Source organism: Argentina silus (genome assembly GCF_951799395.1).
Source record: "Argentina silus genome assembly, chromosome: 13".
Lineage (NCBI taxonomy): Eukaryota > Metazoa > Chordata > Actinopteri > Argentiniformes > Argentinidae > Argentina > Argentina silus.
The window spans coordinates 8525952-8538451 of NC_139667.1; the positions used below are offsets into that span (position 1 = coordinate 8525952).

General features: G+C 46.9%; 1 protein-coding gene across 1 annotated transcript in view; it reads right to left on the reverse strand.

The window, feature by feature from the left end:
* LOC310814216 (glutamate receptor ionotropic, NMDA 3B-like) overlaps nt 1-12500 on the reverse strand; it is a gene marked incomplete at both ends in the record, with an annotated part of 40608 nt that overhangs the window by 12758 nt on the left and 15350 nt on the right. Inside the window, 1 exon segment of the mRNA XM_083683515.1 lies at nt 3348-4075. Coding sequence (XP_083539641.1) covers nt 3348-4075 — 728 coding nt within the window.

Below are 12500 nucleotides of genomic sequence, written 5' to 3' on the forward strand. Positions count from 1 at the left end.
GGAGAAGGTCTGAGGGGTAGAACCCAATACACTTTCCTCCTCCAATGAGTTTTGAGAACTGTCCTTAGAGTCAAGTATAGAGGACACAAGGAATCAAAAACTTTTGAGATTTGGCATTGGAACAGAACCTGTGGAGAGAGAGAGAGAGAGAGAGACAGACGTCTCAATGTCAGAGGAGAGACAGACCCATGGTGATGACATCAGCAGAGACACTAGCATTCCAGTGTGTGCTTCCACTGATGACCTCTACAAACACAAATGAGGAAACTTGAGAGAACTGATTTACATAGTAAATTGAGTCTGCTTAGTATCTGATAGCCCGGTCGGAACACTGATAAGCTACCTCCACAAAAGAGAGAGAGGGGGCGAGAGAGAGATAGAAACGTAATGAAAGGAGACGGCAGTACCACGGACTGGAACAGGAAATGGTCGGAGCTGAAAAGTCACTAATATGAACGTGCAGCAGGCAGACTCAAAGTTTGCTCTGCGCTCACATGGGTGCGCGAAATAATTGCATCTCCCAGTAACTCATTATTGTAAGTTAATGCGGTGCAGTGAGGGTCTCTGCCTATCTGCCTGTCCATACCCACCATTACTATTCTCCTCACATTCTCAGCGGCCCGCACTGCTCTTTATGACGGGAATACATTAGGAAGAGCAATCGCTGTGGGAACATAAATCTGCCCCGGCTGTTGAACCGTGTGGGGATTGTTGGGTGATGTCTGAATGTTGAAAACTGTGCCGGGATCGTTGGGTGATGTCTAGGTTAGTGGAGGGGATGTCATTAGAGGATCGTTGGGTGATGGCTGAGTTTTAAAGCATGCTGGATTCAGTTTGGGTCAGTGGTGGAGGGAGAAATTGTTCGGCATTCCTCGCTGTTCTTTGTAAGAGCACACAGACTTCTCTTTCTCTCTCTCTCTCTCTCCCTCCCTCTCTCTCTCTCTCTCTCTCTCTCTCCCTCCCTCTCTCTCTCTCTCTCCCTCACTCTCTCTCTCTCTCTCTCCCTACATCTCTCTCTCTCCCTCCCTCTCTCTCTATCTCTCTCTCCCTCCCTCTCTCTCTCTCTCTGAATGGGTGAGCACAGAGTGTGACCGCGGGTGAACTTCCTCCATTAAACATGAAGGATGGGGAGGGGAATGGAAAGGCTAAATTAATAGTGAGGGTCAATAAGCTCACCTCCTGATCCAGGCTAATGCCTGACTACACACTGTACAGAATACGAATGCACTGCAGTGTGTGTGTGTGTGTGTGTGTGTGTGTGTGTGTGTGTGTATGTGTGTGTGTGTGTGTGTGCGTGCGTGCGTGTTACAGCATGCGTGCTAAAGCGAAGACTTTTTTTTTGTTTTGTTTTCTCACAATAGGTCAATCAGGTTGGGTGTGACATGACTTCTCCCCTATTGTTCCTTGTCCCAAGACTAATGATTGATATTAATGATGAATGATATATTATCTTACAGTAACACCGGTTTGATTTTCATTATAAGCGACCTGATTAAATGCTTCCTGATTTGAAAGCCAAGTCCTCCTCCTATTCAACATGCTGCCCCTGTGTTTTATCCCCCCACTATGTGATTATAAAGCAGAGCCACTTGGCTCCGGGTGAATCACTCACGGTAATAGCAGAGCTGAGTCATCATATCTAGTAGACAGGAGATACGTCAGGCAGACTGCCCACTCCAAACACTACAGTCACAGACCGGCCACCTCTCACAGGCACGGCAGCTTCTCTCCTGTTCTATCTCTATAAGCACTTTCTAGGTCTGAGAAAATGCCTGTGTGTGACGTGTGATTCAGCTGTATCAGAGGTGAGAGTGTAACGTTTGGACCAGTTATGTTACGTAAATAGTGTGTGTGTGTGTGTGTGTGTGTGTGTGTGTGTGTGTGTGTGTGTGTGCGTGTGTGTGCGTGTGTTCATAAGTGTGTGTGTGTGTGTGTGTGTGTTCATAAGTGTGTGTGTGTGTGTGTGCGTGTGTACCTTATGTGTGTGTGTGTGTGTGTTTACGTGTGTGAGTGCGTACATGTGTGCGCGGGTGAGCATGTGTGTGTTAAATCAATCTGAAGATGACTGCGTAGAAATACTGCTGTCAGTGAGTAGTGTCAGAGAGGAATGAGCCTGTCATACTCGGGCCTGCGTCTGGCTTGGAGTGTGTCAGAGTGAATGTCAGATGGGCCCGCGGTGAATGATGAGGCTGGCTGGTGTCTCACTTTCTTATCTTGTTTAGTTTGGTGAGAGTTTACTCCCTCTATCAGACGTGTGGTGGTACTGCTGTGGTTGTCTCTCAGGGGAGATAGAGTCATCTTGGCAGCTGTGCCTGTGAGAGATGGCAGACACAGACACACACACACACACAGACACGCGCACACCTGGACCATGAGGTGAGCTTAATGATCCTCACATTCATATTCAATACAGAAACATTCTCTCTCTCTCTCTCTCTCTCTCTCTCTCTCTCTCTCTCTCTCTCTCTCTCTCTCTCTCTCACTCGCTCTCCCTGGTTGTGGGAAAAGGCATTGAGGAATTGATGATTCCGGACGAACAGAAGCTCCATCACCAGTGGGGGTGTGTACCTGGGGAGACCAATGGAGGATGAAATGTATATACATATATTTTGTATTCCAGCTTTGTTTCCGTTAAACTCCCCACTGATTTGCTTGCTTAGAATATGAAATGGTAAAACGTTATACGTCTTTTTCCCCTCTCTCTCTCTCTCTCTCTCCTTCCATCTCTCCCTCCCTTCCTCTTCTCCTACCCCGTCGTCCCTCAGGCATTGAGCTATTAATTGCCTTTCCATCCGGACTGTCTCTCTCTCTCACTTCCCAGAGCTTTTTAAGTCAGTCAGACACAATCCCAGGGTCTGGCACAGTGGTGAGATAAGTATCTCTCTTCTGCTAACCAAACTGCAGTTGAAATAGAACAGAGCCCTCTTTTAATGGAGAAGAGAGGCTCTCCGCCCCCCAGGCTCAGAGGGAGTGACACTAACACACTCACTCAGGGAATAGGGGACCAGAGGGACCACTCTATCATCTTCAGACCATAGGAGGTGGAGGAGGAGGAGAACAGAGTGGAGAGAAGGGCAACTGAGAGGGTGGCTTTTTTGTCTCTAGGGTTTAGGATTAGGTGGGTCAGTGTGTGTGTGTGTGTGTGTGTGTGTGTGTGTGTGTGTGTGTGTGTGTGTGTGTGTGTGTGTGTGTGTGTGTGTGTGTGTGTGTGTGTGTGTGTGTGTGTGTGTGTGTGTGTGTGTGTGTGTGTGCGTGCGTGGGCTGGGATAAAACTCCACTTTTAAACCGAAGCCACAGGCAGGGACAGTCTGTCGTACAATGAAGAGTGTGTGTGTGTGTGTGTTTACCTGGCCAGGTATTGTCCTGAGGAGGGTAGTTGGCGGTTGGGCTTGTCGTAGCAGTTCACCATATTCTGGGTCAGCGCCAGGTCCGGCCTCACCATGCTGGCTGCAGTCACCGCCCGTCCAATGAGCTGCAAGGCGTCCCGAATATAGAAGCTGATTGGCTTACGGCCAACCTCTCCGTAGGCCAACAGGCCCATCGGCCCACCCAGGGTGTGGAGGGAATCCGGCGACAGCGGGTATCCCATAATCCATTGCAAGGCTGGGAGCGCGGGAGCGAGACGCTGAGCGGAGCGGAGGACGGAGGAGAGACACTCAGGGTCGGAGCCGAAGAGGAGGACGGAGGAGGGGGGAGAGGGGGAGCGCAGGAGGCGCCTGGAGAGGAGCCCCAACACCTCCTCCTCTCTCTGGTCCTCTCTCGTCTCCTCACTTGCTTTCTCCCTCCTCTCCCCCCTCCTCCCGACCTCCTCCCCCCCTATATGGGTGAGGTTAATGATGTCAAGACGCCACCCGGTCCCACCCTCTGTCTGCAGGTGCTTCAGTAGCCCTTCTCCTCCCTCCTCCCAGCCGGGGCACATCACAGCCGCTCCCCCCCGCCGCCCTACATCACCCCTCCCTCCTCCTCCTCCTCCTCCCCCGTCCCTACCCCCGTCTCCCCCCTGTAGAACCGACAGCAGCAGGTCCCCCAGCCCCGACGCAGCAACACGGGCCGACATCTGCAGGTGGAACTGGTTCTAAGAGAGAACAGGAGGGAACCGGAGAGAGGAGGGAGAGAGGAGGGAGAAAAGGAGGGAGAAAAAAAGGGGAGAAGAGTGAAAGGACAGAATAGAGGAGAGGAGAGAGGAGGGACAGAGAGTAATGGTTAATGGACAGAGCAAGAGGAGAGAGAGAGGAAGGGATGAGAGAATAGATAGAGGGGAGGAAGGAGGAGGAGAAAACAGATAGAGGAGAGGAAGAGGGAGGAGAAAACAAATGGTGGAGAGAGGGAGGAGAGAACACAAGAGAACACAACAGTGTGTGATTAATAGATGGAACTCAGCCCAGTTTAGATTAAATCCCTCTCCCTCTGCACAACCTCCTGAGCACTGTGCTTCCCTCAAACACAACTGTTGCTGTTCTTTGTTATTATATTAACTTTTATGAACAATATCAATCCTGAGAACTAGGACTTCAGATGAGAGCGGTAACGTACAGTACAACCCTCATCATTCAGCTCTTCTCTCCCTATCAGTATCATAAAAAAGTTTGGGGTGCCACTTGATCTGGCGCACAGAAACAAACGCACCCTCAGCCGGGTTACAGAGGTGCAGTGCATCAGACAACACAGGGTGAAAAACTAAACAAAAGTTTCCCCAGCTCCAAAAAGATGGAAAAGGCCGCCTTTCCACCAGCATGTGGTCTTCGTCAGGGCAAGCAAACTCCCTCTCAACATCAATAGCAGTTAGATAGTAAGTCAGTCAGGCATAAACAAACACCAAGCTATGCCAACCTAAGCTGTTATACCACTAGGGTGCCTGGGAAAGGAGTGGTTTTGGGCTCTTCATAGCAATTGAGAAACGACACAATAAGACAATTTGACAGGCAACAGCTGCTGTCTGAGGGTGTTACGGAATGCTTCCAACAGCCTTGGGCAGCGATACATAACAATGCACTCTTGAACGAAGCCCAGTGATGGATGTTTCCATCCATCCCACTTTGGTGCCTGCTTCCAAAAAGCACTTTGTCATGTTGTTATCATATATGCTAAAGGCAAGGACGAGGCCATGTTGCATATGTATAAACTGTGTGAATAAATAGAGCCTGTTTGAAAATGATGGATATGTAGTCACACAAAGAGATACACACACACATACACACACACAGATGCACGCACGCACACACACACACACAGATGCACGCACGCACGCACACACACACACACACACACACACACACACACACACACACACACACACACATACACACACACACAGACTACCCACCCAGAAGTAAAAGAGCGGACGCTGTGCTCAGAGGCCTTGGTCTCTTTAGACCGCCCTGGAATCTAACGAGTCTTCCGAGACACGACTGAATGAATAATACATATATATATATATATATATACAGTATATGTTATCCCCATGGGGGGGTCTTAGGTGCACGTGTACGGTAGGGGAGATATGGTGGGAGCCTTTGATCACAGCAGGGGGTTAGGATGTATATATATAAGTAAAACAGTAGGAGGTGGAACACTGGGATAGAGGCAGGAAGGGAGTGTGAGTGGAATAACATCAACCATGCTACTGTTAGAGCGTTAAGAATATCCTGCGTGTTGCACAGTGTGTTATCAACCATGAACCCCGGGTCAATACGCTCCACCACGCCCCTGATGTTACCTGGGCTGTTATTGATATACAGTATATTCTGAATGGACGATTTGATGTGTGTGTGTGTGTGTGTGTGTGTGTGTGTATATGCATGTATGTGTGTGTGTGTGTGTGTGTGTGTGTGTGTGTGTGTGTGTGTGTGTATGTGTGTGAGGGCTAGGGAAGGCTACTTATATATTGCAGGTGAAAAGCCCATGTAAGCACGTATGTGAGAAGAGAGTAAAATGTAAGCTATCAGCTATTGTGCTGCTGTATAAAATCCATCCCCCCCATACCATTCATCTGCAAATGAGGGGCCTTGACGGAGCGCCTCCTCTGTGTCAACACAAAAAACTGCTTGATACTTTGGCCCAGTGGATCCTGCGTTCTTTGAATGAGCTCCCCTCACCTGAATACTTCATACTCAGGCCCAAAGGGATGTGTATGCACAGTGCAGTGTAAGCATACACACACACACACACACACACACACACACACACAAACACACACACACACACACACACACACACACACACATACATGCATACACACACACACACACACACACACACACACACATCAAATCGTCCATTCAGAATATACTGTATATCAAGCAGCAGCAGCAGCAGCAGAGATGCTAGCTCAGAAATCTCATTCCTTATTTAAGGCCTGTACAGTAGACAGGCATCAGAGCTGGAAAGCGAGACAATAAAATACTGAGCTAAAAAACAGAAGCAGACCGTAGATACTGTACATGGTGTGTAGGCTACCTGCAGGATTAGAAACAGTTCAAAGTGGGCAAAACCGAGTGGGGTTAACATGTGGACCTCAACACAAGCAACCCACTGGTGTTTCTCTTCTGCATTACCTTAGGCTAGGAACCCATGGAAGCCTCTGGATGCCTCACATGTCCCACATTGTGTGGGACAGTCCTGCATTTTTGGTCAAAATATAAATTTATACCTAGAATTGCATGAAATGGGTTTCTAAAAGACCATATTTTTCCAAGAGAGGAAATGATGATTCGCTTGGGCCTGAATGTGTGCAAACCCTAGAAATGCTTCTGGAACTTAATACAGTAGAATATGTCACTTTCTGAACGTCATCCATTAACCTGCCAATTGTTTTGATTATTCCTGTACACTGTCCCACAAATGTCCCGCAAAGTCATTCCCTTGTCCCAGATTTGGGCTCATTAGATTTGGTCACCTTAGTGCCAACAAAAAATAAATAAATAAATAAATAAAAGAAGATTTGGATTTCCTCTGCATTTGTTGACAGATAAAACGGGCAGATGGATTGATCCAGATGGGTCCTCCCACAAGCACTGGTTTAGACTTTTCCTGTAATGAATCATTCGCACCTGAGCAAGAGGCGTCAGAGTCTGCAGACAGATACCGACTTCATGCCAGCCTGCATTGTACAACCTCAGCTGTGTTTTCCTCCAACTAAAAACAAAGCTTTAGGCTAGATTGAACTGCACTCTAACAAACAGCACTCCTCTCTCTGCTCCATTAATATTTCACCAGCTCTGTCACCAAGTGAGCCGCCTTCAGCCCATAGATTCACAGGGAGAGAATGGTGTGTGTGTGTGTGTGAGTGTGTGTCTGTGACAGAAAGAGCGTGAGAGAGAGAGAGATAGGGTGAGAAGGAGAGAGGGAATTTCTCAGGATAAAGAAAGATTTTAGAAGAGACTTTGGTGGAATCAGACTAAATGTATAATGTCATATTAAATGGACACAGACATACACCACTGCATGTGCTCACACACACACACACACGCACGCACACGCGCACGCACACACACACACACACACACACACACACACACACACACACTGATACACACTAATCATTGATCACTCGATTGAGATTCTGGGTTCACAGGATGCAAGAAGTGCTGTTGGAAGTTGTTGGAAAGCAAGTCCACACCCCTCAAAACGTTTTGCTGTAGGCTCCACGCAATGTCTCTACTCCTCTGCCCATGCTATTGTTTAGAAACCAATGTGCATGCATTGCACGAAATGGAGAGTCTCACACACACACAGAGACTAGACACACACACACACACACACACACACACACACACACACACACACACACACACACCAGTGAAGGCTGGTGGGGGTAGAAATCAGAGGACGGACTCATTGTAAATCATGGAGCAGAATGAGGAATGGTATTGATTTCTACCTCCACTAGCCTTCCGTGACACATACACACACACTTACACACAGCATATCTGTCATATTAACCTTTTTCCCATTGAGAGGAGAGGGTCCTCTACCCTACTGACCTGCGTAGTATAAACGATGATTGGTTAATTTGGACTTCCTATGAGGTCATGGAAGGTCAGGAGGAGCTATGCGGGGTCACGACCCTCCTCCCTTCTCTGAGAGGTTTCCCTCTGGACAGCTGAGTAGATTTAATGGGTTTATAGATTCTTAACTGTAACTCATTGGAGAGTAAGCCTAAGTGTACTTTCTATGTCACTCTAATTGGAGGACGCATTCAATCAAAAGTGACACAAAGGGTTTTGAGAATAAGATTGATATTTTTTATGTTGTGGCAATTGATTGCGCGCCGTTAAGTACACATGGTTGAATAGTGAATGAAGAGCTTGAGAGTATCACACAACATGTATTCTCACAATGCCGTGAATGGTTGGGATTGTTCATGACCGCCTCTGTGTACACAATTAGCGCCGTTTGCTCAGGTTCATTAGACAAACCTCCACAGTGTGCTTTAGTCCACCGTCTGTTGGGTAACCAATCGCTTATCATAGTGTATTGTAATTATGCTAAATAGCATTGTTTAATTTCCCCCCTAATTTTATTATGTCTCCAGGCGCTAACATATAATAATATTTTTTTTGTTTATCATAGCTGTGAACCTGAGGGTGGAGTAAGATGGAGACACACACACACACACACACACATACACGCACACACGCACACACGCACACACACACACACACACATACACACGCACACGCACACACACACACACACACGCACGCACATGCACACACACACGCACACACACACACACACACGCACAGGCATAGAGTGTGGTGGATGTCAGCTAGATGCTAGAAGCAATACAGTCACCATTCCTAATCCCCCCCTCCACCACACACACACACACACACACACACACACACACACACACACATCTCCCCCTGTGCACTAATACAGCTGTATAGCTACCAGCCACTGCGGTAAATGACTGTGGTTATCGAAGCTTAACAGCCTGTAAGCTCAGAGAGAAACTTGGCAGATCAGAACAGTGATAGCAGTGATAGCATGCACACTGTTGGGTCCCACTACAACAGGATTGGACACACACTAAATCTTAATCATGCGATGGGGGTGATGCCGTGGCGTTTTTTAAGATTGCTACTGTACCATAATTTATGTATGCAAAATATCCCGCCGTATTAATTCCATCAATGAGGGCAGCAGCGGTTGTGAATAACGCATATTGCCTGTAGGGGGCTATTTGATCAACAACTCAAGGTCTGCAATACACACACACACACACACACACACACACACACACACACACACACACACATCTTAGGGATGGACGATTGTTAAAAATGCACTTTAAATAAAGTCTGATTTGATTTAAATGGTGTGCTATTGCCGTCTCCTTCGATTCCCACTGCCAAGGTAGTTGGTGTCCATTAAACATAAGGACCTTGTTAGTTCCTCCACCGGAGGGGGGGGGTTATAGCGTCGTAAAAAGCCCATTGTGTTCTGAGTGAACACTGATACAGCCATAAACCCACTGACTGTGCCACTCTTCCTCCCTGAACCACGTTTATATGGGTTCACCTGGTAGAACGGAGGAGAGTGGGAGGAAATGGAACATTAGAACTACTGTATTTCTATCAGTGGAGGCTGGTGGTATCACGCATGGTTGATACCATTCCATGGTTGATACCATTCCTTTCTACCTCTCTCAGCCTCCCCTGATCTATATATAGTTATATATTCTATTATTGAACTATAGTTGATTAATAATATTAATTAACTTTAACGAGAGTTGATTAATATATCCAAAATGAATCATCCAAGGAATGGGAGGTTTCGACACTCACAACTTAGTCTTTTCCAGAGTGACTATACTGTGTGCGCAAGGAGAGGCTGGTGGAGGTAGAAATCGGAGGATGGGTCCTGCTCCGTCCTCCGATTTCTACCTCCACCAGCCTCCCTTGATGTGCTTCCCCGCTCTCTCTCTCTCTCTGTCGCCATGGGGGACCTCAGTGTTCTGGAATTCTACAGTTCAATGACGAGCCATAGAGCAACTCCTTCTGATGGCATCAATCAATCTAATGAAATATCAATGGACAGAGCAACAAAGGAGAGAATATGTCGTTCCCGTTTCTTTATTAATGATTCATACAGCCCTTAGTCAGTGCTGCTGAGTGTACTGCTGTGGGAGAATGCCGTTATCTCCACTGCAGCACATGCTGGCTGTGTTGTCAAGAGCTCCTTTGATCCACACACATGAGATACAAGCCTTAACCAGAGAGATAATATGCTTTATGTGTTTATGTACGATCCCCGCCCCCCCCACCCCTTCTCAATCCTGCCTCCAGCCCATCATGATTTATGCTCATATGCTCAACAGTGTCATTATTTATTAAAAGACAGATTTCTGTGCTTTTTTATTTGGTTACCGAAGAGAGTATTTGTCTTTCTACTCTCTCGCCCCCGTGATTGGAAGCATAATCATTTTGGATGTTGATTGATAGTTAAAGACACAGCAGTGAAACACCCTCAGAGAGAGAGAGAGAGAGAGAGAGAGAGAGAGAGAGAGAGAACGAGGGTAGAGGAAGAAGGGTAATCTGAGTTAAGATTGCCAATGTAATCTCATTTACGGCTGTGAGTCATCTCTGCCTACTGTAGCCTACTAAAACTTCCAACAAGCACAGAACCACTAATAAACGCCTGTCTCCAGTAATAGCCTGGACACTAATGACATTGAAGCAAATAAGCGCCTGTCCCTAATAAACACCTTGTCAAAATTTATTATTATCTCTTGGTATTAGCAGATGATCAAAGCAACGCATTTGATTCCGAGTGACCGTTGCGGCATTATCCGCTATCTATGAAAGATGAACCTGGGTTTGACTGATTTATTGTAGCCGAATAATGTTGATTATTTGTACTCAGTCAGCTAGCTCTGTCATATGGTGGGTTTGAGCAGCAGCTTGGCAAAAGGTAACAGAATAACCGCCAGGCTCCAATAACAGCCTGTCCCCAACAGGCACCAGGTGCTCTGTGGTTAAATCAAATCAATGTCCAGGCTACTTTAAGACGTTTTACGGTATTCTGACTACACACTACCACCATCACCATCAGTCAATGGAGAAGGCAGGAGTACTTGGTGTACATACGCTCCCCTCTCTCTCTCTCTCTCTCTCTCTCTCTCTCTCTCTCTCTCTACATTCATCTCCCACACCCACCCTCCCTCCCTCCATCGCTCCCTAACTTGCTCTCTCACTCAATGAACTGGCGTCCGCTTTGACTACCCAACATTAACTGTAATCAAAAAACAACATGTGACTGTATATAAAATAGCCGGTTTTAAGGCATGGTGTAAAATGGCCTCTCCAAATGGGATGTAATTTGATCAGCCGCAGCAGCAGAGCGAATGTGATGTCAACATTATTCAGTTACCCGGTGAGTGATACCAAACATTCCCCAGTTCCAAATGCAGAGTGCTGTGATATCATTAGCTGTAGACCCACAGGGAATGTCACAGGAAACGGGAAACTTTAGGAGGGGGCCGGAGGAGAACAGGGGGGCACATTTATTCACAACACCACAGGACGCACCTCGCACATGTAATGAGGTGTCTGGAGCTTTGGGGAGTGTATGTCTGATGTTTCCATCTGACGTAGGGTGTGTGTGTGTGTGTGTGTGTGTGTGTGTGCGTGAGTTTGTGATAGACTTCCTAAGAAAAACCATTCCTCTCTTTTGGTCGTGAATACTGGGGATCTGACTCCCCAGGCCCCTAGGAGTAATATAATAACAATAGAGAGAGATGAAAGTCATTTTGGGGTGGTGTGATGTTAGGGATGGTGTGTGTGTGTGTGTGTGTGTGTGTGTGTGTGTGTGGGTGTGAATGTGAACGTGTCTGTGTCATTGCAAGTGTGTGTGTGTGTGTGCGTCTGTGTGTGTGTGTGTGTCTGTGTGTGTGCGTGTGTGTGTGTGCGTGCGTGCGTGTGTGCGTGCGTGTGTGCGTGTGTGCATGCATGCGTGCGTGGTTATGGATGGGACTGGTGAGTAAATCACCTGCCCAGATCTAACCAATCAGCAGAGCTCTCCACCCTGAGCTCCGAAATATCCCCTGTCATCCATCTCTATAAGGGAGAGATGGGAGAGAGATGAGAGAGAGGGGAAATGGAGAGATTGAGTGAGAAAAGAGGGATATTAGATTTTAATCTAAATCTAGGTTAATTCATGTGGCAAACTGCAGTTGTTCACTTCTGAAGTGTAGCTCTGATGTTGAATTAAAAAATCCAGTTCAAGACTGAAAGGCAATTTGAGGACGAAATGTGTGGTGCGTTGACGCGCAGATAAGCAACTCTGATCTGAGTCAGTTTTCAACCACAATGTTTAAAATGGGCTGAATTCTACTTTGAAGTACATGATGTGCATAATTTTGACTGTAATCATTTATCAACATCTGTAGATTAAAGTTGTTTTGCCTTGGATGGACCATGGATATGGTTCAAACACATCTCTTGTCTCTCAAAGCATCAGTGACATCATCAGACTGAGGCGCTCCGTAGGCTAGT